A 26,712-nucleotide genomic window follows, 5' to 3' on the forward strand; every position below is an offset into this window, starting at 1 on the left:
ATCTAAATGGCAATGCTCAGATCTGCTCTGAGCTTCAGCAGAATGGCATTAAATATACTGATCCCAAGAATATTGCAATATCCTGGCAGATCGATTTAGTGCCAACTTCACCCCCCTCTTACGCCCTAAAGGACCCATCTCAATACCAAAAGATTGCCAAATTCCGGTAATCACGGCCACACAGGTGGAAACCCCACTCTCCAAAGCTAAGAATACCGCATCCATGGGACCAGATGACATCCCAGGCTGTGTACTACATGAACTACAAAATGAACTGGCAGCTCACCTAAGTGTCATGTTTAATCATAGCTTCACCTCAGGCTTCGTGCCCACTGAGTGGCGCACAGCTACAGCTATCCCACTCTACAAGGGGGGATCCACCTTGGATCCTGGGAACTATGGTCCCATCAGTCTGACCTGCAAGGGCATGGAACGCATTATCATGGAACTTTTAAACAAAGACATTGGCAACCTTCAAACACTGGACCCACCCAGTTTGGGTTTGTGAAGGGCCGATCTTGTCTCCTGAACCTGATTGATTTCTTCGAATCAGTCTCCAGAGCTGTAGACAAGGGTAAGGTGGTCCACACAGCCTATCTGGACCTTGCCAAGGCCTTCAACACCATCCCCCACTTTGGAATCATCGATAAACTTACTAAGCTGGGCATAAATCCCTATGTCACTCAATGGGTTGCCAACTGGCTTACTGACAGTACCCAGAGTGTAAAAGTAGCCGACTCCAAATCCAGCTCCAGTCAAGTGACAAGTGGAGTACCTCAGGGTTCAGTCCTGGGACCACTCTTGTTTGGCATCTACTTCTCTGAAGTACAGGCCAACACTAAGGGACTTTGGCTAACAAAGTTTGCAGATGACTGCAAACTGGGAGCCATTATTGAATCCCCAAATGATGTGGATATTCTACAAAAGGGCCTTACAGATACAGATGCCTGGTTCCAGAACCATGGGCTCAAGCTTAATGCCAAGAAATGTATAGTTATCCCCTTTGGAACATGTACCTATGAATTACCACATAGGTGGCAGTACACTAAACATCGAACGTGTGATGACAGACTTAGGGACACAGGTGGACAGTGGTCTCACTTTAAATAACTACATCGCCACAACAGTCAGGAAATCCTTCTATGTGGCACACCTCATCACTAAGGACTTTTCATCCAGAAAAAAGGAGGTCATTGTCCCACTGTACTCATCCCTCATTAGACCCATTATAGAGTATAATGCCCCTTTTGGTATGTACCTCACAAGACATCTGCAACAGCTGGAAAGGTCACAGAAATACCTCAATAAAAGAATCACAGGCCTAAAGCAGATGCCATATGCTGACCATCTAAAAACACTACAGCTATACTCTGTGGCATATCGTCTACTCATAGGCGATCTCTGCTTAACATACAAGGCCATGTCAAACCCTGAGCTGTTGGACATGCTCCACTTAAAGAAATCCCAATCCCTCAGATCCACACACTCCAGGGATCTAAACCTTGTCATCACAATGAACAAAACTTGCTGGAGGGATAAGTTCCTGACCCAGAGACTCCCCATACTTTGGAAAATACTGCCCATCCATACAGGGCCTCCTTGGCCCTCTTCAAAAGGAACCTTGATGATTGGATGGGTGATAGGAAATTCACCCCAGGGATCAAGTCAGCCGCCCTGCTAGACAGGGTTCCAGAGAAGTAAATATTGTAGGAAGAAATATCCAGAGAATTGTTATGGCTAGGCTTGCATAGGCCCTAGGGCCGATAGCCTAGTACCAACCTATGAACCAATAACTAGGTGAGAGATTCTCTCTGGTCAAAAGGGAAACCCATTGTAAAATGGGAATCACCAGAGTGATAGTTGTTTTGCAGTCTTTGACATGCTGTTAGGTTTACATGTCAAAACATAGACTAAGTTAAAAGGAATTATTGTAGATTGTATTGTAATGTTAATGGCTAAAAAGTCCATAACTGAAAGATGGAAGACCCATATACCTCCAGCAGTGCAAGATGCAAAAAAGTTGGTAAAATGGATTAGGGCAGAAAAAAAGGCAAGACTACAAAACAAACGAATAAAATCAATGCCCATATGCAGGTCTTGATAAAGAACTCTGAGATGGAGGAAATGAGTAGTGAAAGTCAAGAAATACTGGAGGAAAAGGCAGGATAGATCCAGTCAGGATGGAGTAAGTGACGTGGAGGAATTCTGAAAGGAAACATCTATTCCTCTATAGGAATTTTTTTTTTATTTTTCTGTAAATAAGTTTATATATATTTTAAACTTCATTTTTCTTGTTTGATTGTCATAGAAACGCAAAGTAAATAAGTGAGAAATTTGAGCAAGTGGTGAGCCAGACCAATTCATTTAGCTCTTAGTAACTAAAGAGATGGATGTTAATGGAAGTTGCAAATGAAATCTGACTTGTGTAACTGCCATTTTTGGATATGACTGGCTGTATGATGAATAAACTGACTGTGAGGCTTTGAAAAGATGCCTGGCAGCCACTGGCAGAGACAAAGGCACAGTGCATGTTGACTGCCATAATTGCATTAGTAAGTGCTTTAAATGAGTAAATACAATTGCATGTTTAAAAAAAACTCCATAGCACAAAAAAAGTAGCACAATAAGTTTTTTCATTTATTTTATTTATTAAACATTTGTTAACCGGGAAAGTCTGACTTGGAACAAAGCCAGTTTTCAGCGGAGGCCGGGGAGAAATGCTCCAGACACATGTCTTTGTAACTTAAGTTTGTAACTTAACTTTGTAAGTTAGGCAAATGGAAAAAGGGTTGTTACCAAACTTAGGGAGCCTGCCACAAGAGAAATAATGCTATCTTATAGCAGAATTTGAGATATTTTGGAAATTTTATGAAAATTGATTTAAAGGAGAGGGATATGGAAATCATTAAAAGGCATAAATGGAAATATTTATGGGAGATTTAATTAATAGCTGAGATATGAAGAGATTAAATAAAAATGATGTGTAATCAATCAACAGAAAAGTCTCTAGAATCAAATTCCTAAGGAAGATTGAAAGATAGGAGAGAAGAAAGTGATAAAATTCTGAAAGGTTTTGTTTAGCAGTATTTAAGGGGAGACCAGCATCTTGGAAAAATACCATGGTGGCTATATTATCCAAAGAGGGTAAAGACCTTTTAGATCCAACTGCATCTATTACCCATTTCAGTTTTAAACTATAATTATAAAATGTTTTATGTCTATATTGGCTAAGAGAATGGCAAAGGTGCTGCCAAAGTTGGTAGACATGGATAACTGTGGTTTTGGGTAGTGTAAGCAATCATTTGACAAGATGAAGAGAATAATGATGATACAGAATATTACCACTATTTTTGGTGGATCTTAATGCAGATAAAGCATTTGTTTGAGTCAGCTGGTATTTTGAATTGTGCAATGGAAGCATTTGCTTTCCCTGACAGAATAATAGGATTAATTAAGAGGATATATGAAGGGACAAGAGTCAAGAATTAAGGTGGGAGGGTTCCTGTCTGACAAGCTGTGTTTGAACAGATGGACCTGAAAGGGGTGTCCTCTCTTCCCTTGTTTATTCACTTTATATTTAGAGCCACCTTCAAGGCAAGTAAGGGAGACTCAAGTTCAAACATGTCACTGGTGGGGTAATCAAGAAAAGTTTTATTTGCAGAATGTATTATTTTGTACCTGATTTTGCCAGAAAAGGGCATGTCAGTGCTGTGCAGTATTTTGAGATACTTTCAAATCTTAGACTGGTACATAGGTTACTACTAGGCTAACTACCCTTATGGGCCATTTTAAGCCTAGCCAATTACACCATGTCAGAATCAAACCCTGCACCTTGTGTTTATAAGGTAATCACCTTAACCATTACGCCAACCACATGAACGTTCTTTTCGGGATATAAAGTTAATGAAGGTAAAACGAAGACTGTAGGTGTAAACTATGTGCCTACACATGAAACTGTTCAGCAGTACCTATGTTTATAGGGATGTGAGATGATGAAGTATTTAGGTGTGTCAGTTAAAAATAACTCAGTTATAGTAGCGTAGAATATATCGAAAGAGACTAAAAAGATAATGCAAAACTAAGAAACCAGAAGCTCTTGATTATGGATATGAGGGGAGAAAGTGTGAGAAATAAGGAGAGAGTAGGATTTTGGATGCAGACACAGCCATACAAAATATTATATTCATAAAGTTGCAGAAAGTATTCTAAGAACAGAGAAAAGAGATTTTGTTGATAGAGATGTCTGCAAGTAGTGATTTAGAAAATAGGCAAAAGGAACTGTAATTTAATGGAGAAAATAGGCAAAGGAACCAAGGTACTGGGAGCAAATAATTTGAGATGGAACAGTAATAAAATGTGAAGAGACCAAGAATACTTTTCTATAGACATCCTTCTCTAGCAAGGATTGATATCAGACTGTAGACAAAGAGAAAATAATAGGGGATCCTAATTGAAACACCAGCACTGGTAGAGTTTTTAGTAGAATCTAGAACAGAAGCTGCTATTAAAAAAGGGATAATTAGTAAGGCATATAAAATATTGCACAATAACATAATTGATTCCTAATCAATTGGAAAATGTTAGAAAGGATTGGGAAGAAAAACTGGACACAAACTTCACAAAGAAACAATGGGAGGATATATGTATGCCTCCCAAATATACAACAAAGTCTAGAAGATTTACAATTTGTGCTTGGAAGTGTTTGCATAAGTATTTGTATCCCCCAAGTCTAATCCAAAGACATTTTCCTCAGGTAATGTTGAAGTATGCTTGGAAAGAGCGAGGGAGGAAATTGGTAACATTTTTGGGAGTGTAATGAGTTGGCAGACTTTAAACATTTCTTGCAAACTACTCTGTCATACAGATTCAAAATTGCCTAGACATAGTAAGACCTTGTTGGGTTTCATTCTGGTGGCTGCCAGAAAAGCAATTACTAGAAAATGGAAATCAAAGTATAAACCAACCATACTAGAAATCATGAATATAGTAACAGAGATAAAATAACTAAACATGGGAACTTTAGAAAAGAGTAGGAGCAAATTACATTGAAAAAAAATGGGAACTGTGGGAACACTACATGCAGAATACTGCTTGTGGGGAGGAATGAGGTTTAAGAGAAGGCAGGAATTGAATTAGCTATGTGATGTTTACTTGACAGTGACTGTATAGAATATTATTATATGTGATGTATACTGTTTGTAACTGAATATATGTCAGTATGGTTTGTTAAAATTTGTATAAATGTATGATTGCCTGTATCATAAGTAATAACTCAGTAAAGATGTTTTTTCTTTAAAAAAAGTACAGGCAGAGAAAGAAAGAGGGTAGTGGTAAGTGAAATTCCCTACTCTGGTAGAGTTTTTAGTCAAGTCTGTAACAGAAGGTGCTATTAAAAAAAGGAATAATTAGTAGAGCATATAAAATATTGCATGGTAACTATAGGCATCAGTCAGAGGATGTTAGAGACTGGAAAGATAGTTTACAAATGAACAGTGGGAGAACATCTGTGTGGCTCCCAAGTATGTGACAAAGCTCAGAAGGTTTAGGATTATTACTTGGAAGTGTTTGGATGGATATTTTTATACCCCAAACAGACTGTAGAGAATTTTTCCTCAGGTAGATAGTAAATACTGGAGGTGTGATGGAAAAGAGAGGTTATTGGAAGAATGTTTTTTGAATGTAAAGAGTTGATGGATTTTCAAAATTCCCTACAGAGTACTTTGTCAGAAGTTTTGGGAGAGCAAATGTTTGTAACTAAGGAAACTAGAAAATGGAAATCAAAATTTGAATTAACTGTAATTGAAGTACTTGTGATCTTTAGAAAAGGAATGGAGCAAATAAGTTAGAAATAAATTTTGTTGGAACAATATATGCAGAGTAATGTTCAGGAGGAGGAGTGAGATTTAAGTGAAGGCAGGAACTGAGTAATTTATCTAATGTTGAAATAAATGTGTTTCAAAGAAATAAAACATATATGTAATGTGTAATGCAATTTATGTGTGCCTGTTTGTTAAATGATTTAATAAAGGTTTAAAAATAAATTTGTATTCTGATGTCTTTGTGCTTCTCTTCTTTGGATTGGGTATTGTTAATGTCCTCACTGCTTCAGTGGTACCTGAAAATCTTTGAAGTTTCTACAGTTTTGTTCTCACCCTCACTCACAGAAGATTCCTGATAGATTCTTTCCATATGATGTCAAACACATCCTTTTGCCATTTGTGCCTCCCATCTTCTCTGGTTGTATGGCTGCTTCAGGTAAAGGCTGCGGGCTGAAGGATTCCATTGGATGGATGGTAGAATAAACAGTTTAGGCCTTAATCCACATGGTTGGGCTTATCGGCTTCCATGTCAAGGTGGTAAGACCAAGAAGTGTCATTTTAATGTCTTGTGTATGCATTTATGTATACTGCAGTCCGAACATTTGTCATATTACTTTTATTTGTAAACAAACAAGGTACTGTATGTAAGTTTCTGTTCTCTACCAGGAGCCATACTAGCAGTGCAATTCCCCATACCCTTCACTACAGATAGGCAGGACATCATATCCACCTTCTGATCTTTCTGACGATCTTGGCTTATGTTCAGATCAACTATTGTCACTCATTGATGGTCATACTTCTCAGCCTGTTAGTATAAGAAATCTGGACAAAGCCTAAACTAATGGGGGGACAAAGGCCCAAAAATAGGGAAATATTTTAAATACAACTCTTACAGACTTAGAAAGCTGCTACCATAACAGGATTTGTGCTAGCATGCATTTTCTGAGGGGTGTAAAATCTGAAACTCAGATATGTTGTTTAGTGACTTCCGTCCACTGTAATTTCCCAGAAAAATACAAATTTTATGAGGAACAGACCAAAAATCTGTACATTATGTGAAAGTCTAGATAGTTGAGAGGTATGCTGGTGATGCAAACATCCATAATTTTGTTTGTTTATACTGCTGCATTCTAAAGTTTTCTATATAGTAGACTAAGTTACTGTGTCATTGTGCAATAATGCATGCTCTTCTCTTCCAGGCAGTGTCATGGCATTTAGCAAATGATCGGATTCCCCTAAGTGTTGACCTACAGGCTGTACTGGACTGTGTTTGCCTGGCCCTGCAGCATCCTGTGATCTGGAACCTTTTGGCTTCTGCTCCCTTTGTATCACATGCGTGCTCTGTGATCAGCTGTATTAGATTTATCATAGAAGCAAGTAAGTTGCATTTTAACATCACACTGTCAGTCATATATTAACATTCTTGAGCATGGGAGGCAGTTAATCATGATTGTAATGTGTATAAGCCATTCACTTATGCATTAAAAAAAATAATGTGTGTATCTTGATTTCTCTTTACTCTTGTAAACTACAGACACACTGCTATGCTCTCAGTTGTCATATAATGCAGTGGTCCCCAACCACTGAGCCATGGATCATTTGGTACCAGGCTGCACAGAAAGTTTTAGCCAGGGAGTGAAAACAAAAAAGTGAATGTGTGTGTGTGTGTGTATGTTTGACTATATGTATGTATGTGTGAGTGTATGTGAATGCATGCATGAAAGCAGAGAAGACTGTGTATGAGAGAGAGAGTGAGAGCAATCTTGTGTGAGTGAGTGCATGCATGAAAGCAGAATGTATGTGTGTGTGTGAAAGCAGAAGAGACTGTGTATGTGTGTATGAGAGAGTGAACAGTGAGATTGATCCAGCCATTATTTTACACTCACTAAGCAGTGCTTTTGCTGTTTAGCGAGTGTAAAATAAAAATAAATGAAACGGAAAAAAGTGTGCGTGTGTGTGTGTGTATGTTTGTGTTTGTGAGTGAATGCCTGCATGAAAGCAGAACAGACGTGTGTGTGAGTGAGTGAATGAATGTCTGCATGAAAGCAGAACAAACGTGTGTGTGTGTGTGTTTGTGTGTGTGTATGCGTATGCGTGAGAGACAGAGAAAGAGACAGTGAAGAGTGAGAGCGATCCTCAACAGCAGCAACATCATTTAAGAGCTTTGCGTGCCTCTCAACCTCTCCCACAATAACTCTGGACAGAGCACTCTCAATCTCTGGGCACAAAATATCTGTACAAAGCCAAAAATAATAGGGGGTCAAAGCCCCAAAAATAGCAATACATTTTAAATATTGGTCTTCAAAACTTAGAAAGTTGATAGAATGCAAGGTCTTTTGTTACCATGCATTTTCTGAAGGATATGAAGTCTGAAACTCAAATGCCTGTCATTATATAATAACTTCAGTCCTCATTTACTCGCCACAAAAATCCATAATGCCGCAGATTTTATGAGGAAAGGGCCAAAATATGAAGAAAAAATCTGGACATTCTGTGAAAAGCTGGTTAGTTGAGACGTTTGACAGAGCCACATATAATAGGGACAGATTTTAAATATTGCTCTTATAAACTTAGAAAGTTGCTAGAGTCAGAAAATAGTTTCCGTTAGATTTACTACCTCTCAACCATACCTGTCAACCTCTCGCACAAGAAGACTGGACAGCGCCACAAATAATAGGGACAGATTTTAAATATTACTGTTACAAACTTAGGAGGTTTGCTATATTTAGAATAAGGTTTCCATTAGGTTTGTGTACCTCTCGACCATACCTCTGAACCTCTCACACAATAAATCTGGACCGTGCCACAAATAATAGGGACATAATTACATATTGCCTTTATAAACTTTGAAAGCTGCTAGAATAAGCACTGAAAACCCTGCTTCCTTTTCCAAAATCCTATCTTTGTGAAGTGGGGTTTTCTAAAGTGACAGCAACCAAAATGAAATTACAGAGTAGGATGGACATAAGGAACACACTTCGGGTGTCATTATCTCCCATCACCCTTTGATGGGACCGTCTTGTTGCAGAAAAACAAGCTCAGGGCTCCCACTTATTCTGCATTATGGCGAGTTGTATTTATTATGCACTGCATTATGCTTTATTTTTATGGGAGCACGATGGTTGGTCCGTGAAAAATTATCTTAGATGAAACCGATCCTTAGTGCATAAAAGGTTGGAGACCACTGATTTAAAGCCTTAATTCTATTTATCATCATGAGAAAAGAAAAATATAGTATAGCTTTAATAACACACTGTTCTTAATCTTTTTTTTTTCACTATTCTTAATCTTTGAGTGTGCACACTTATATTTGTCTCTACTGCTGTATAACCCTGTCCTCTCAAACGGACTAGGGTTACTGATAGCATGCTGAACTGCTGAATGAATGTTTCGTTCTATTTAATGGAGCCTTTATTGCCTAACTTGTGTTGTTCATAGCATAATATCTGCTACTTTCCATTGTTAATCCCCTAAACCTAATCTTCCTCTATATACTTGCTCCAGCCTCATCAAACCGTAGTGTCTCTCTACTACTGTGCTTTGTTACATCCTTCCTTCTTCTCTAAACATCCCTTACCTGCTACCTTTCCCCTCTACATCTGCAGTATTAACTAACTCGGTGTTGTCTGCTTCTCCTCAACAGTAATCCATCCCGGGTGCTCCCTCCCTGCTTTAAACGCAAAAGGAATAACTCCGGGCATCACCTGAAGATACCCTGAATTGGCCAGCTTGCCTGGTACTTCGGAAAATACTACTGAGAAGACCCCCCAACAAGATTTTGTAAATGTATGTTGCTTAACACTAGTTAAATGCAGACTTGATGTACCATCTATACAGTTGGTCTGCCCTCCCGTGTGTGCATTCTAGCAGCCTACCGCAGACCGCTTGCCCTCTCCCCCTCCTGTTATCACTACCTTAGAATGTATTTAAACCCAAGACTGGTCCAACTATCCCTGCTGTTTGCTATTTCCTTCTACCATTAGGTGGCAGCGTCTACCAATATAAATCCTAGATATTCTTTATAATCCCACCAAGTTTTATTTTTTCATAAACAGTTGTGAGTTAATATCCTTAGACTGTAAATATCTTCTCCACCCCTGCTAAACCACCCTCTGTAAAGGCTGCCTTCATTTTCTGTGTGGAAATATTTAGCTCATACCTTCCAACTACAGCCTTTAAACTGCTCTTTGCTAATACTTTTTTCTGCCATATTCACCTCTAGTGTTCTTTCCCGCTCCGTTCGCTCTATGGGCTCAGTCTGCTCCCCTACCCTGCCCCCAATTCCCACATGCCTCCAGTACTCCTAGCTTTATTCCTATCTTACCCCACCCTCTCAGCCTAATTACCCAATACCAGCTCCCCACTCATTACTCTTCCCACTTATAGCCAGCCTTCTTAAACTCTGTAAGCTGTACTGCACCCAATAATTATAGTCCCCTCCTCTTTCCTTAAATCTCTAGAATACCTCCATCACTTTTTAAACCCTTTCTTCTTCATAGCCTTCTGTATTTTCCTAACCACTCGTACCACTCTCTCTTTGCTCCAACATGCTTTCCTCAAGTTATCACACCATCCTGTCCCCCAGCCTCCTCATTATGTTCCTACTTCCCTTATACTATGCTACTTCATATTCCACCTATGCTTGTCCAATACCACCTACAAAGACAACTACCATGCAAACCCACCTTCTCCCCCACTCTTACTCCCATTTCCACTGTCTCCTCTTCTTTCATTCAGCCCAACCCTCTGCACCTATTTCACCCTAAACTCCTCTCCTCTAAAGTCAAGACACTATCACCTGCTCCAGTCTGCAGACTTCCAAAATTTATGCCTGACAGACCAATATGGCTAAAGGATATCTCCTTCAACAACCTAGTCCAAGCTGGTGATATCCATCCTACCCCTGGTCCTACATCCTTTATTAACAACAATCATCCCTTACCCTCTTCCTCCTATCTCAACACCCTAAAGATTTTTACAATTAATGCACAAAGTCTAAACAACAAAGTACACCAATTTCAAGCTTGGTTAAGACATAACCAACCAGATATCTTAGCCATCTCCGAAACCTGTCTCAAGCCCTTTATCTCCAACTCTGAGATTCTGCCCCCAGGATTTCATTGTCTGAGAAATGACCGACTAAATAAAAAAGGTGGTGGCACTGCCCTAGTCTTCTCCAACCGTCTTACCTTAATTCCCCATCCAAATTCCAATTCCTCAATTCCAGAACACTGAACTAACTGCTGGAATTCTAAAACTAAATAAACATAAAAATATCTGTATCATCGTCCTATATATCTCACCTGGTAACAATATCTCTACACTCGAAAATATTCTCCTATGGGCCTCTACTGACATTAACTATGAAACTTATATCCTTGATGATGTGAATATTGACTGGGATAAAATCAATTGCCCCTCTCTCTCCCTATCCATTAACCTCTATAACTTCACTCAAATAATCCTCTCCATCACTCGACCTAACAAAATAAACTCTCCCGGATCCACTATAGATTGGATCCTAGTCTCAGATCCAAATAAAATAATCAATTCTGGCACAATTCCTGATACCTTTAGCGACCACCTCCCAGCCTTTATGCATCGCTCAACTAGTTCCTCCCTACACCAGCATCAGTACATTCAAACTCGTAACCTCAGTAGCTTCAACCCAACTACTTTCTCAAATACTTTCAAACAAATGAACTGGCAAATTCTAAACATTCTTCCTTTTGACAAGGCTATAGAATACTTCAGCTCTATCTTCCTTGATACTTTAAACTCACTAGCCCCACTAAGAAACAAAAGGATAAAAACTAAAACTGCTCCTTGGCTATCCAAAGAGACAAAACAGATTAAACACCACTATGGAAGCTTTACCAAAACAATAAACTGGCCAATACCTTGCTCCAATATAAACAGCTCCGCAACTGTGCAAAATGACTAATCACCAAAGACAAAAAATCCTACTATATCAAACTTCTGTCCAATAACAATAAAAACCAAAACACGGACTGAATAAGCAATAAAACAATAAAACCCCCCCAAAATTCTGGAACTCAATAGACTCACTCCTCAATCCAGGCTCCAGGAATAATCCCTGTCCTGACCCAAGTAAATCTGACTTCGAACTAGGCTCTGAATTTAACTCATTTTTCATAGAAACTATTTCTACCCTCACCAAGACATTTCCCAATAATAACCCACCTGCTCTATACTCTCCCCCTTCTAGCTCACCTCATCTGTTTGAACTCATACCCATCTCCACTAACTTTTTAAAAAAAACTTTTGTCCAAACTTAAACCTTGCACTAATGCTCCCAACAATATTCCTTCTTCCTTCCTAAAATGTGCTGCTTATGTTATTACTCTCCCAATCAGCATCATTATTAACTGATCCATAAAAGAATCATACATCCCCAAACTGTGGTGCTCAGCTTATATTCTTCCTCTTCATAAAGGAGGCAAAAATACCAGCATCTCAAACTTTCGTCCCATTGCTTTGCTCTCGCCAATCTCCAAAATCCTAGAAAAAAATGCATCCACCTCCAACTTGTGCCTTTCCTGACCCAAAACAATCTTCTCACTCCTACCCAGCATGGCTTCTGTCCAGGCCATAGCACAATAACCGCTCTACTCTCTTTCCTAGAAACTGTCAATCAAGCCCGAGATTCAGGACACTTAGTTTCTACTGTTTTACTCAATCTGTCTAAAGCCTTTGATACTGTTTCCCACAAGCACCTTCTGTCATCTCTCAAACCTTAATCTCGCACATAATGCTTTATCCTGGTTCTCCAGCTATCTATAAGACAGATCACAGGCAGTCAAATGAAAGAACTCCATCTCTTCCTTCCTACCTACCCCAACCGGCGTACCACAGGGAACCATCCTTGGACCAATGCTTTTTAACATCTTCATCAGTGACTTTCACACTGCTGTTCCTGATGCTAAAATCATTCAATATGCAGATGATTCAACCATAGTCTGCTCTGCCTCAAACCTCTCTGAATTGCTGACTAAAACCCAAACTGCCTTCTCAACAACTGAAAACTGGATGCGCCAAAACCACCTCTCTCTCAATGCAAATAAATCAGAGAGTCTACTATTCCTTCCCACAAAGACCCTCTCCTATGATAAAAACAACTTCAAAGTTTATAGTCAAACCAGCTCACCTATAGAAGTGGTCCACTCTGCCAAACTGCTTAACATTACTGTAGATGAACACCTCAAGTTTGATATTCATATTCAACAAAATGTATAGGAATAATCACTTTCTCTCCAACTCTACCAGGCAAACTCTGGCCTTGGCTTATCTTCTTCCTTCCTTATTATATGGAGCCCCTCTCCTAACCAACCTGTCCTCCTCTACCACCTCTAAACTAGAAAACTGTTACAACAAAATGTTCTCTCTCTGGTTCCCAAGCTGTACAACTCTCATAGTTATCTTCCTATGAGCCAATCTAAGCTCTCAACAATTTCTATAGCTTCTCTCTAAGCTCTCAACATCTCCTACAGCTACCTTCACAGAGCCCAACCTTGTAAATAGCATTCTACTGTTGAGGTGTGTATGTAAAGCGTATTTACATTTTCTTAAAAGGTTTGTATGTAAACTGTTTCCACACCTAACACATATCTGTTTTCCTCAAATGAAACTGTGTATGATCCCTACCTTCAAGCTTAATGAATTTAACTATGCATGATATTGAATGCATTTATGAGTAACTTTTCTACATAATATTATCTTTAATATTGACTATTAGTTATATCTAAATTGTATAATGCATCTTGGAGATTTTCTCCCCGGGCCTCCACTGAAAATGGGTCAATTCAGCCCAGTGGACTTCCCTGGTAATCAAACTGCAAATAAATAACTAAATAAATAAATAACTTATCCTTACACCCACAGCTTCTGTGTTTAATTAAATTTAACCTTACCCGATTCAGTCTTGTCTCTTTGGAAGATGTCATTGAGGAGCATGTTTCTGTAGTGGTCCCTCATCTTTTCTGTGCTCCGTTTTGGTTGGTGATCTGGTGGCTAGACTTCCTGAAGAAAAAAACATATATTTTGATGACAAGTAATACTTGGCCATCTGGTAACCTCATTTCCCTTCCTGTTGAATAAATCTGAGAGTCTGTTTCAACAAGTGTTTTAATACTATTCCAATTATAGCTGGCATATAGTTTCATTTCCATTTTCTAGTAATTGCTTTTATGTGGCAGGCAGTAGCATGAAATTTCATAAGGCTTTAACATATCAAGGAAATTTGCATCCTATTTCCCAGCTCAAAAGAATCACGTCCTTGGTTACAACATTTGCTCCCACAACAGTTTTGACCAAGTTATATTTAGGAGAAGTATTAAAATCTGCCAACTCATTACATTCCCAAAGTACATGTTGTGACAATGTGAGGTATTGCCAGCTATGCCAGGAGAAGTAGGGCAGTGGATGTGTAACATATGCCAGCATAACTGGCTGGAGTTTTGAAAAGAATTAGAAGTGATTTGTACAGGTGCTTGTGTTGAAAATGTATTTGTAAAGCTGCTTGTGTTAAAAAAATGTACCAACAGTGTGTCCTGCTCGACAGAAAAGAAATATACATGTGAATCAGACTGTACTATTATAACTGATTAAATGTATATATATTGTAAAAGAGGATACTGGAAGAGAAGAGGTTAATCTCAGTCCAGCTAACTTTGAAAAATTGTCTGAAATTAAATTATCTGGTAGGCTATAAAGATTGTATCTTACAGATGTCCTTCTGTTCATATGCTGCAGTTTTCATAACATAAGGGAAGTCCGCCTCTGGATAACTCGTACATCTGGCCAGTATCCAAAAGCATTAATGCTACTGCGAGGTATGTGCTACACCTCACACACAAACGCGTACATCAGCCATAAACAGACATTGGATAAAAAGCGGACATCAGCGAGCACCTACCTCAGAACTTTTCTGCTGCCTGTCTGATCACCTGCTCCAGACGTTCACTTGCCAGAACAGTTGTGTGCCAGTTTTCAGATAAGTCCCCGCTGTTTTTTTTCTTCAAAAATTTTTTGCTGCTACTTGTTTTGTTGAGTTCATGTCAGTTAGGAAGGGCAAGTATCAGTGTGGCAGGCAGATTCCTCATAATACGCCAATGATCTCTGCTTCTTTTGTCTAGATCCAGACAACAACCACACAGAGTGTACCATTTTGCAAATCCTTTGTCCCTATGACCTTCAGGAGGATGGCTAGCCTGTTTAAAATTATATTTAGAAAATCAGCGACTTAAGTGCCTTGCACGTGAAATGGATGTGACGTCGGGCCATATGGACGAGCCTGTACCGAAGAAGGCAAAAAAATTGTGACCTGAACCTTCAGCTGCATCCTCTCTTTTGGTCATTGCTCCTGAGGCTGGTGTATGCCTGGAGACCATGCCAGAGGTGGTGGATGTACCTTCGGTGAGTACCACAGTGGAGGCCTCGAAGGAGTCCGCTGGCATGTCCGCAAGGTAGGGGCAGGTGTCCGATTAGGGTGACAAGGGGGAACCCATGCTCATTATATCCAAGGGTCATCGTGGCGTCACACAAATTATGGTGCATGAGGATGTGCTTTCAGATATCATCGAATGTAGGATGGTGTCCAGTCCTTCCACATTTCATCGTATGGAAACCTTAAAAAGAAGGCAGCTAAAACTAAACGTGTCTCCTGCTACCCCTCAGCAGCCTCTTGATTGGGAAGCTTTTTCTCAAAGCCTCTTTAATGCCTTTATGGCACTTTGCCAGCCGTCTCCTTCTGTTACTCTGTAACCCTTCTCTTCTTCCACATCATTCAAAAGGACAACCGTGGACACTTCTTCAGAGGAAGATTCCTCTGGAGAGGAGTCATTAGCCTACTCCACCTAGTTGGCTTCTCCCTTAGAGTATGCCTCCCCAGAGGAGGATTTGAATGGTACAGATTCCCCTGGAGAGGACACCTCCTTTGGAGAGACCATTCTTAAAATGAAAGAATTTTTTAAGTGGTACTGCTCCCAAGTTTCGGATATCCAGAAGAGGTATTATGACCTGTTGCAGATTAACTTTCCTTCTCCTTCTGCTATCCCTCTAGTCCTGCTTGCCTTTCTGGATGTTTTTTCTGCTGCCTCCAAATGTCCAGACTCTCAGCCTCCTGCTCCCAAGCGTCCAGACAAGTTCTATAAGGTACCTGAGGACTCCAAGTTCATTTTCAAGGCTCCTGCTGCTAACCTGACTACCATTTCTGTTTCCATGGACAAGGCTTTAAAATTGCTTCCATCCACTTCCCTGTTACCTTCTGATAAGTAGAGTAAGGCCATGGAACATTTGGGAAAGAAGGTATACACTTCTGCCTACATTGGCTTGTCGTGCAATCAGTTATCAGCTCCACATGGCAAAGTACTCTCTGGCCCGTCTGGTAGATGCAGAAAAAATGTTGGCAGACATCCCAGATTCCCCAGCAAAATCAAAATTAGTAGCTATTCTTAATTCTTCTACACAAGTGACTAAGCACTCCATCAAGTGCAGTTATGATGCTGCCGATGCCTCTACTAGGGCAGCTGCCTCTGTGTCTGTTCTGAGACGATACTCTTTGCTTAGGCTACAGCCTCTGCCTGAAGGTTTCACGTCCATATTGCTGGATGCACCTTTGGATAACAAAGCCTTGTTTGGGAGTTCAGCAGCGGAGCTCTTCAAGTCTCTTCAGGAGAGAGGAAAGGCACAACAGCATCTTAACACATTTTTGTTTCTCCAGTTTCACTGTTTTAAAGAAATTACCCAGTGAAGACTGCCTTTATTAGAAAGCCTTCTCTGTCATCATCTTCTTCTTCCAAAAATAAGATGGGACCTAGAAAGCCAGCCTCTTCTAAGTCTGCTTCTTTCACCTCTGCCTCAAAACAGTCCTTTCAGTCGCAACCCAAACCAGGTAGTGTGTGACTACTAGCCATCAGGGCCATCCACTCCCTTGTCCCATCATCTCTGCCTATCTCTTGCTGCTTGGAAACTGATTACTCAGGATTCTGGGGTACTCTCCATAATCAAGACAGTATATTTCAAGGTTTGGGAAAAAGTCCCCTCATTCAGTGGGATTTCATCCCCCCCAAACATCAGTTGAGCTTCTTTCCTCAGGTCATTACAGACTTGATCTCTCAGGGAACTATCGAAGAAGTTCCAACTTCTCAGCAAGGAAAGGGATTTTACTCCAGGATGTTCCTGGTCCCCAAGAAGGATGGCCCCTGGAGACCCATCCTGAACCTTTCCCATTTATACACCTTCCTCAAAGTCCCTTCTTTCCGTATGCTGAGTCTACCTTCCCTTCTCCTTCCTATTCTTCTATCGGGGTTTATGGTGTCCTTGGATATAAAAGCTGGCTATCTTCACATTCCCGTCCACCCAATGTTCAGGAAATGTTTACGTTTTTCTGTAGCTTCCTCGCATTTTCACTTTTGTGCTTTGCCCTTTGGTCTCTCTGTGGCACCAAGGGTTTTCACAAAGTGCTTGGCACCTGTTATAGCATTTTGCAGAATGCAGGGAATTCAAATTTCCCCTTACCTACATGACCTTCTGATTTAGGCTTAGTCCCCAGAACTTCTTCTGGAACACTTTCCCTTACTATTGCCCTTCTACAGAGTTTAGGGTTCACTATAAACTTCCTGAAGTCTTCCCTAATCCCTTTGCAGGATCACACTTTGCTGTGATGCAGAATATAAACAGATAAAATGTTAGCTTCTCTTCCAATGGAAAAAGTTTTATTCCTGACTTCCTATTTCCAGAACATTTTTCCTGTCCTGTCCTTGACAGCCAGGGACTTCCTTCATCTCTTTGGGTACTATCCCCATGATCCCCTTAGCAAGACTACACATGAAGAAGTTGCAATGGTATCTAAGAATTGTGTGGATGGAACACTTACATCCATTAGAGTTTCTGATTCCACTCTTGTCTTGCTTAAAAAGGTAACTAGAATGGTGGATCCAGCAGGTAAACGGAAACCCTGGCCTAACACTGCAACCACCCGTTCCTACCCTAGAGTTATTCACAGACTCTTCAGACACAAGTTGGGGTGCAACTCTCCAAGCCTGGAGGGTCAGATATGTTTGGTCTTCCAAGAAGGCCCGGGAACACATCATTTTAAAGGAGATGCAGGCACTGGTTTTGGCACTGCAAATATTCAAAAGCAACCTTGTTCCAGGAGTACTGAGTTGGTTCACAGACAAAACCACAGCTCTTTGCCACATCAACAAGCAGGGGGGAATGAAGTCTTACATTCAATGCAGACTAGCCCTACTCACCTGGGAATTAGCCTTACAAAGCCAAATCTCCTTACAGACAGTTTATCTCCTCTCAGCCCAGAATACAGTGGTGGACTCTTTAAGCAGGTCCATGACCCAATTCCATTAATAGGTGTTGCACGGGGATGTGTTTCTAGACCTAATCCATTGTTGGGGTATACCTCAGATAGATCTATTTGACTCCCCCATGAACAGACAACTTCCAGAATTTTGTACCAGGGTCCCATATCCCCTGGTGTGGAAGGTGGATGTTCTGCCTTTCTCATGGAAGGGATTGTTTCTGTATGTATTCCCCCCCCCCCTTGCCTCTTCTACAGAAGGTCCTACTGTGGATTCAGTTGGATCAGCCAACAGTCTTGTTGGTGACTCCCTTTTGGCCAAGGCAGCACTGGTTCACCCTTCTCCTGCACCTAGCCAGGGGTAATCATCACAAGTTACCTCACAGGATGAATGTACTCACACAAGACAAAGGGACCCCAGTACATCCGCAGATACCAACTCTGCATCTGACATTGTGGGTAATAGGGTTTTAATCCCTTACAGACACCTTTTTTTGTGAGGACTTGCTACAAGTTCTGCAGGAGGCCGGAAAACCTGCAAGTACAGAATCCTACATTTCCATATGGAAAAGGTTTTCCATCTGGTGTCATAAAAAGGACCTACAATCACTGTCAGTTGATGTCCCTGTGGTTTTGTCGTATCTGTGTGAATTGATAAGGGCTGGGTTGTATTCCTCGGTGAAAGCTCACTTTTCAGCTGTCTCTGCGTATCTGCCTGTGTCTTCACCTTTGGCTTCTCGGTTAGAGGTAAAACTGTTCCTTAAAGGTGTCCTTCATATCAGACCATGAAGAAAACCAATACCTCCTCCTTGGGATCTCAATTTGTGCTGGAGAAGCTTACACTGGAACCATTTGAACCAGAAAGCTCCTGTTCACTGCAGCATTGTACCTAGAAGACTGTTTTGTTAGTGGCCATTTCCTTTGCTAGAAGGGTTTCAGAGTTACAGGCTCTGATATCCAGTCCTCCCTTCACTGTCTGTCATAGTGATAGGGTTTCTCTGCACACTAGCCCTTCCTTCGTGCCCAAAGTGGTCAATGAGTTATCCCTAAATCAGTCCAGTAACCTTCCTACCTTTTTCCCTTCACCTCAGTGTCCCAGTGAGAGAATATTGCACACCTTGGTTGAGCACAAGCAGCTCAGATACTTCCTTGACAAAACCAGGCTTATTCACAAATCCGACCGCCTGTTTGTCTCTTACTACCCAAGAGCTCTGAATAAATCATTTTCCAAGCAAACTATTTCCAGCCAGATTTCTAAACCGTTTCCTTTTATTTGTCAAATGGTAAGACCCTTGCTTCCCCGTGAAGGTCCATTATGCTAGACCTGTTTCTTCCTTGGGGGCATTCTTTAAAGGATTGGACATTGGCTCCATACTGGAGGTATATGGTCCTCTGTCTATACTTTCACTAAACACTACAAGCTTGACACCAACACTAAGTCCAGAGCTGGCTTTGCAAGAGCAATCCTGCTTGGATTTATTGAAAAAGCATCGGCTAATCCTCTTACCAACCTGTCCCAAGCTTGAGCTTTGGGATTCTACCTTATATTATGAATACTACAGCTTATGAAAAGAAGGACTATCACTCCTACTTTGGACACAATAGAAGAGTCTTCATGGATTCTGTTCAAGCAGCTTTAGTTTATACAAACACTTCATGATAGAAGTTTATTGACTTTAACTTAAGTAACTTATATACACACTAACTACTGTAGCCATACATGCTTACTGTCTGGCTGCACTCTGAAAATGGCAGTAGGAATGGCAAGTGCTTGACATTTATACATGCATGTTACATCTTTGACATGCTTCTTAAAGACACAACACGTGCACTCTGATCTACATCCTCTCTCTTGAAAAAAAAAAACATGCAATGTTATCAGTCTGTTTAGCATGCAGATATCACACACAATTCTCTATCATGCATTTACACAAAATAAGATACATATATACATAGTTAAGTCCATGTTACTGCATATTTCACAGTGGGCTTAGGTATTCTTCCATGTCATCTGGCATATAACTAAGAATTGGACTTAACAGTTGAGCTGTCTCTGTAAAATGTTTGGTCTTAGAATTGTCTGAAACATCTTCAGGAATAGAATCAGAGATAGGAACACACTTTGGAATGGAAACAGCATTTGGTTCACTCTGAGATTTAGAGTCTTTGTCATTAAAACAATGTTGTGATCGTGATTCTAGTATGAGAAGTAAATGTCTGCGATTTCTCTGTACTCCATACTCTCGGCTTCTACCAGGTAGGATCTTGGCTCGGCACATATACCTGTAACCTGACCAATCCGGTCAAAACCTTTCGCTGTTTGTATTCTCACTGTTTCTTCTTTCCTCAATGGATGAAGAAATCTGCTCAATTTGTCATAACTGGACTTATGGATCAAACTCTTCTTGAGTAGTTGAGCCTTTATGGTTCTGTTGTTCTTTGTTTTAGGCCTTAGTAACTGGAACTAATATGTAGCGTCATTCTAGTTTGCCTGGAAAGAAGTCTTTGAGCAGGTAAGCCAAGAATATCGTCACAGGGTATGTTTCTCAGATTAAGTAAGTTCAACTAGACATCGGTATTGTCACACACTGATCTTTCAAGCAATTGCTTACACTCTGCACTGCACGTTCAGCTAGACTATTTGTGGATATTCAGGACTGCTAGTAACATGTACAAAGTCCACCTCTCTTGCAAATTTCTGAAAGAACTGACTAGTAAATTGAGTACCATTGTCAGAGATAACTTTGTGTGGATTACCATGGACTGAGAAATGATGTTTCAACTTCGTAATAACAGTAGTAGATGCTGGGTTATGTAGTAAGTCAATCTCAAACCAATTGGAATAAGAGTCTGCCAATACCAAGTAGTGTTGATTGTTCCACTCGAAGATATCAGTGGCTGCTGTCGACCAAGGTAGTTCAGGGACTTGACTTAGCTGAAATGCTTCTCTCTGCAAATGCGGTCTAGTACTGTTGCATACTTAACAAGAAGAAAGTACTTTATCAATGTCTTGCAGTAATGAAAGCCAAAAGACTAATTCTCTCAATCTTCTCTTGGTGGATGCGGAACCTGGATGACCACGATGCAAAATCTGGATATATCCTTAATGTAAGGAAGCAGGAACAACAATTTAGGACCTTTGAAAATAATGCCATCTTCCATCAACATTTCATCTCTGTAAGGAAAATAGGTTTGCACTTTAGTGGGAACACTAGATTGCTTTAATGGCCATCCAACAATAACGTAGTGATTGAGCTTTTGCAAAATAAGATCAGTCTTTGTGTGATCTCTTAACTCATCAAGCCTAGTGGTAGAAAAATTATGCACTTCCATCACGTCAGTCAAAAGTCTCTGCATCAAGCTGTTCTGTCATATTTCTGGGTGATCTGAATAAGTTATCAGCCAGACAAAGTAGTTTGCCTTTTGTATAGACCATTTTGAAATTGTACTTTTGCAATTTGAGCATCATTCTTTGTAATCTTGCTGGAGCAGAATGCATAGGCTTTTCAGAATAGTAACTAGCGGTTGGTGGTCAGTTTCAATCTGAATAGCTCAATCAGAAATATAATCATGAAACTTGGTACATGCAAATACTATTACCAAAAGTTCTTTCTCAATTTCAGCATGCTGCATCTCAGTTTGCGTTACTGTTCTAAATGCATAGGTTACTGGTCTGCCCTCTTGAAAGTATAACTGCGCCTAGAACAAATTTTGAAGCATTACAGGAAAAAGTGACTGGTTTGTTCACGTCATAGTATCTTAATGTTGGTGGAATGGCAATTTTTCTGCTTGAGGTTTTCAAATGCCTTCTGGTGGTGGTCCAGCCATGACCATGCAACATTTTTGCACGTTAGCTCTCTTAACGATGCTGTTAACTCAGTGAAGTCTGATATAAACTTGCCTAAGTAGTTGACCATGCCTAGGAAACATTGTAGAGTTTGAATATTGTCTGGTGATGACATCTCAAGGATAGCTGCTTGTTTGGTCGGATCTGGTCTCAAACCAGTACTGGTAAACAAATATCCTACATATGTAACTTCTGGTAGCCTGCATTTGCACTTCAGAGGACTGAGCTTTAAATTTACTTCATGTGCTGTGTCTAGAAATCTCTTTAGGTTTCTGTCATGCTCTGCTTCACCATTGCCTCCACCCAATAAATCATCTGCTATTATGGCACAAGGATGACCCGAAAAAATTTGCTCCATTGCACACTGGAAGACTTGCAGAATGTATTCTAAATGGCATCCTGAGGAATCTGTATCTGCCAAATGGGGTACTAAAAGTGGTTAGCAATGAGGATTTGCGATCAAGTATCACTTGCCAAAATTTGCATCCAGGATAGAAAAACAGAGGCATTCAGTATTAGAGCTGCGACCTCTTCGACTGTGCGCACTGGATGATACTGTCTCTTCAATGCCTTGCTCAGATCTCTTGGGTAGTACATATTCTGATTTTGTCTGAGCATTTTTTGAGAGTTGCTACCATAGGCGACACCCATTCAGTTGGTTCATAACTGGACAAATTACACCTTGCTGCACCATTTTATCCAGTTGTGCCTCAACTTTATTCTGCATAGCTATCGAACTTTTATTGCCGGTCTGACCACTGGAGTGACCTCTGGTTTTAACTTCATAGAATATACAACTTGAAGTTTGTCCAACCAGTCATCAAAACCACCAGCATACTATGAGAAAATGTCTTCAGAAAAATTGGAACTCAGAGATGCACTTATGTGATGAACTTCTTTGGTAAAAGAAAGCAGATTCATTCTCACACTGTCTTTGAAACCCAATAAAGACTGTACTGGCCTTCAGACTACATAGAATAACAAGTTGTAACAGTTCTTGGCCAAATAACATGAAAGCATCACTGAGCGTTTTGAATTTCTTCACCTCCATAAGCAACAAGTTTTGCACTACTGGCCACATTAAGTTGTTCATTAATTCTCACTTTAGCAAATCTGTTTGCTGATACAACATTACACTTTGAACCAGTGTTTCGTTTAAGCTCTGTGGATTTACCATTGATCCAGACAGTACCGAACACCTTGCTTTTTTGCCAATAAATTCACTTCATCAGCTGTTTCACCAGTTACTGATACACCATCCACATAGAAAGCTGACTGCTGTGTCTCTACTTGATCAACCTGCTTTTTTGTGTGACCTTTATTTCTAACTGTGAGGTTTACTTGATTCTATATCATATCTCAGAAAAATTCATCTCCCTCGTCACACCACTCTGCCCACCCATCATCTTCGACAGTGCATCCTGCAGGTAATCCTTAAAGTCCTCTAACTCACCGCACTCCCAGAAAATATGTTTCCATTTACTTCTTTCTTCCCTGTCACACCACCAACATTTGCTGCCTACCTGAGGAAAAATTCTGTGGCATCTACTTGAGGTATAAAACTACCTGTGTAAACATTTATTTCCAAGCAAAAATCCTAAATCTTCTAGATTTTGTTGCATATTTGGGAGACATGCATATATCTTCCCACTGTTTCTTTGTGAATTGCTTATCCAGTCTCTTCCCAATCCTAACATCCTCTGATTGATTCTTATAGTTATTGTTCAATATTGTATATGCTGTACTAATATATTTTTAATGGCAGCTTTTGTCTAGATTTTGCTTTACTAATTTATTTTTAATGGCAGCTTCTGTCTAGATTTTACTAAAAACTCTACTGGTGCTAGTCTTTCATTTAGGACCCCCTATTTCTTTCTCTTTGCCTATACTCTGATATCCGTCTTTGATAGGGAAGACGGTCTGTAACCTGCAGTCCAAATAGACTGGGGAAGATGCTAAGAATTTATTTTTCATCTGTCCGTGTCTAGTTATTTGTTCCCAGTACCTTGGTTCCTTTGCCAGTTTTCTCCAATAAATTCCAGCCCCCTCTTGCTTATTGTCTATATCCCTAATTGCAGAATCTCCTTTCTCCATTCCTGTGTTGGCTTAGTTCATAGGACACTTTCTGCTGCTTTATAGCTACAGTATTCTGTATGATTATTGTTATTCTCCTTAAAGGCATGCATCCATAATCCCAGTCTGTCCTCATTTCTTGAGCTTCCATCCCTTTCCACATTAAATTATACTTTTCTGTTTGTGCTATGTATAGGAGCCTTAACTCTGCAGCTATGAAGTACTCCATCAAATTGTGTAATACCAGTCTGCCCTGTTCTTCTGGAAGAATCAGCTTATCCCACTTGACTCTTGCCTTCCCAGATAAAGTCCTTCAGCTCTTTATTAATTGCTATCCACAACTTCTCCTCTGGTTGATAAAAATATGCCTGACCTTTGTATAAGACTAATGGGACTAAAAACATTTTAACTGCTTGTATGTTACTGTCCATATCCATATAACAAAGCTTCCATGTTCTCGTTTTTTTGCATTATCTTTTGTTTAGTCCCTTCCCACATATCCTTAACTGACACACAAGTCATTATTAATCCATACTTCTAAATACTTCATTTTATCATGTCTCCATAAATATGGATATTGCTGAACCAATTCATATCCATCCATCCATCATGTGGGTACATAATTTACCGCTATTGCCTTTGTTTTAGCTTCATCAATTTTGTATCCCAAAAAGATATAAAACTGTCTCACTGTAATGTCTCTTTCTGTTTTTGTTGTTTATAACATATAATCTGCAAATAGAGCCAGCTTTTCTTGACTACCATACCAGTTATATCCTTGAAATTCTGAGTCCCTTATTTTCATTGCCAATGGTTCTAAATACAGTGAAAATAACAAAGGGGAAGCAGGACACCCCTGCCTGGTTCCTCTACTCAAGCAGCAGTTATCAGAGAGGACCCCCACCCACTTTATCACTTTCGATCCCTCATATATCCTTCTAATCAACCTTATTTTTTTTCAGAAAATGCAAATGCTTCCATTGCCCTGGTCATACAATCCCAGCTTACTCTGCCAAATGATTTTTCTGGATCAAGACCCACCAACAAAAATGTTATTTTTCTTACATTCTGCTTTCCTCTGGATCATCAGTGTTCTGTTAATGTCAAATGTTTGCCTCCCCTCCACAAAACTACATTGATTAATACCTGTCAATTTTGGCTTTACTTTTGCCTTTCTTGTAGCCATTATAGACATGAACGCTTTATTTAATAATGGTTTAATATTGAAATGGGCCTGTATGATGCTGGATCTGATGGATCTTTACCCTCTTTAAGTATTACAGCTACCACTTCTTTCATCCAGGATGTAGGTACTTCTCCTCTTGAAATATTGTTAAAACCTTCAAGATCTTAATCATTATTTTCCCCTCTTAGCTTCCAAACTTCCAGAAAAATACCATCTTTTCCTGGGGACTTTCCTGTAGATTGGTTATACATCACTTATTTTTATCTCATCTCCTCCTGTCCTAATCATTAATAATTGAGCCTCATCTACCTCTAACCTTGGCATATTTAATTATTCGGTAAACATTTCCATTTGTATCTTTTCTTGGGTTCCATATCTCTCTGCTGTATACTGACTTTCATAGAATTTCCAAAATATTTCTAATACCTGTATCGGATCTCTTGTTTACCTTCCTTATTATAGGCTCCCTAAGCTTGGCAACAGTTTTTGTGGTCTAGTGTTATCAAAAAACAGTTGCTTAACAGCAGTTTTTCTAACCTTGTGCAGGTTATCAAGGTAATACATTATTTTCTGCTTATCATTCTGCAATTGTTCCTGTTTTTTGAGATTCCCCCATTCTGCAATACATAACATTTGTCAGTCCCTTTAAATAATTCTTATTACTTCTTAACCGTAGCTTCCCTTTGTTTTATTTCCACTCTGTTTTTAAACTCCACCTTAATTGTATCCTACGCCCTAGCTATATTTTCAGAAGTAACTCCTGTCCTCTTGAATATCTCCTGAATAATTTCCACTACCCATTCTTTAAATTCAACCCATTTCAGCAGATAAGTGGGAAAGTACCAGTGTCTGATTTGTGATTCATTACCCTGTTTTTTTATTTTAGTTATTATTGGAGTATGCTGCACCACACAATGGAAAGTCCAAAATACGAATAAAACCACCAGCTAGTATTCCAACAGCAAAAATTTAATAAAACAAATGCTCTGACATCTCGGCTCTTGCAAGCCTTCAAGGAGTATTATTGGAGTATGATCTAAAATAGTTATGGGGTATGTATCAAGACCTTCAATTAATTACACGTGTTCCTCTGAAATGTATATGCGGTCTAGGGTAGCCCAGTTTTTATGTATTGCTTTCTCTTAAAATTGGTTACTAAATCAATCGAAGGGCCTTAGTCTAGTCACTCTCCCCCATGCAGGAACTAGAAAGTACATGATCTTTTAATCTGGCTGTTTTTTTTTTAATTACAGTGCCTACATTTCTTAAAACCAAATAAGAAGAAAGAGAGAAGGGAGAAAGAAAGGAAAAAATAACAGCAATACATATTTACAATCGACATTACACTTAAAATAACTGAGAAAACTTTCTAGCATGCAAAGAAAACCATACACCACAAAAATAGTACTATTTTTTTAAATAAGAAGCATCTTTATTAAATTATCATGTATGA

At 39.7% G+C, this 26,712-nt stretch overlaps 1 protein-coding gene across 4 annotated transcripts in view; it reads left to right on the forward strand.

Moving 5' to 3' along the window:
- Nucleotides 1-26,712, forward strand: part of HTT (huntingtin) — a 4,811,037-nt gene that overhangs the window by 3,758,971 nt on the left and 1,025,354 nt on the right. For all 4 annotated transcript variants that reach the window (XM_044062924.1, XM_044062926.1, XM_044062925.1 and 1 more), the window contains one exon: nucleotides 7,019-7,196. In XM_044062924.1, the coding sequence (XP_043918859.1) occupies nucleotides 7,019-7,196 (178 nt within the window). The remainder of the gene's footprint in view (nucleotides 1-7,018; nucleotides 7,197-26,712) is intronic.

This window comes from Protopterus annectens, chromosome 2.part1 (genome assembly GCF_019279795.1).
Source record: "Protopterus annectens isolate FY-2018-M chromosome 2.part1, PAN1.0, whole genome shotgun sequence".
Classification (NCBI taxonomy): domain Eukaryota; kingdom Metazoa; phylum Chordata; order Ceratodontiformes; family Protopteridae; genus Protopterus; species Protopterus annectens.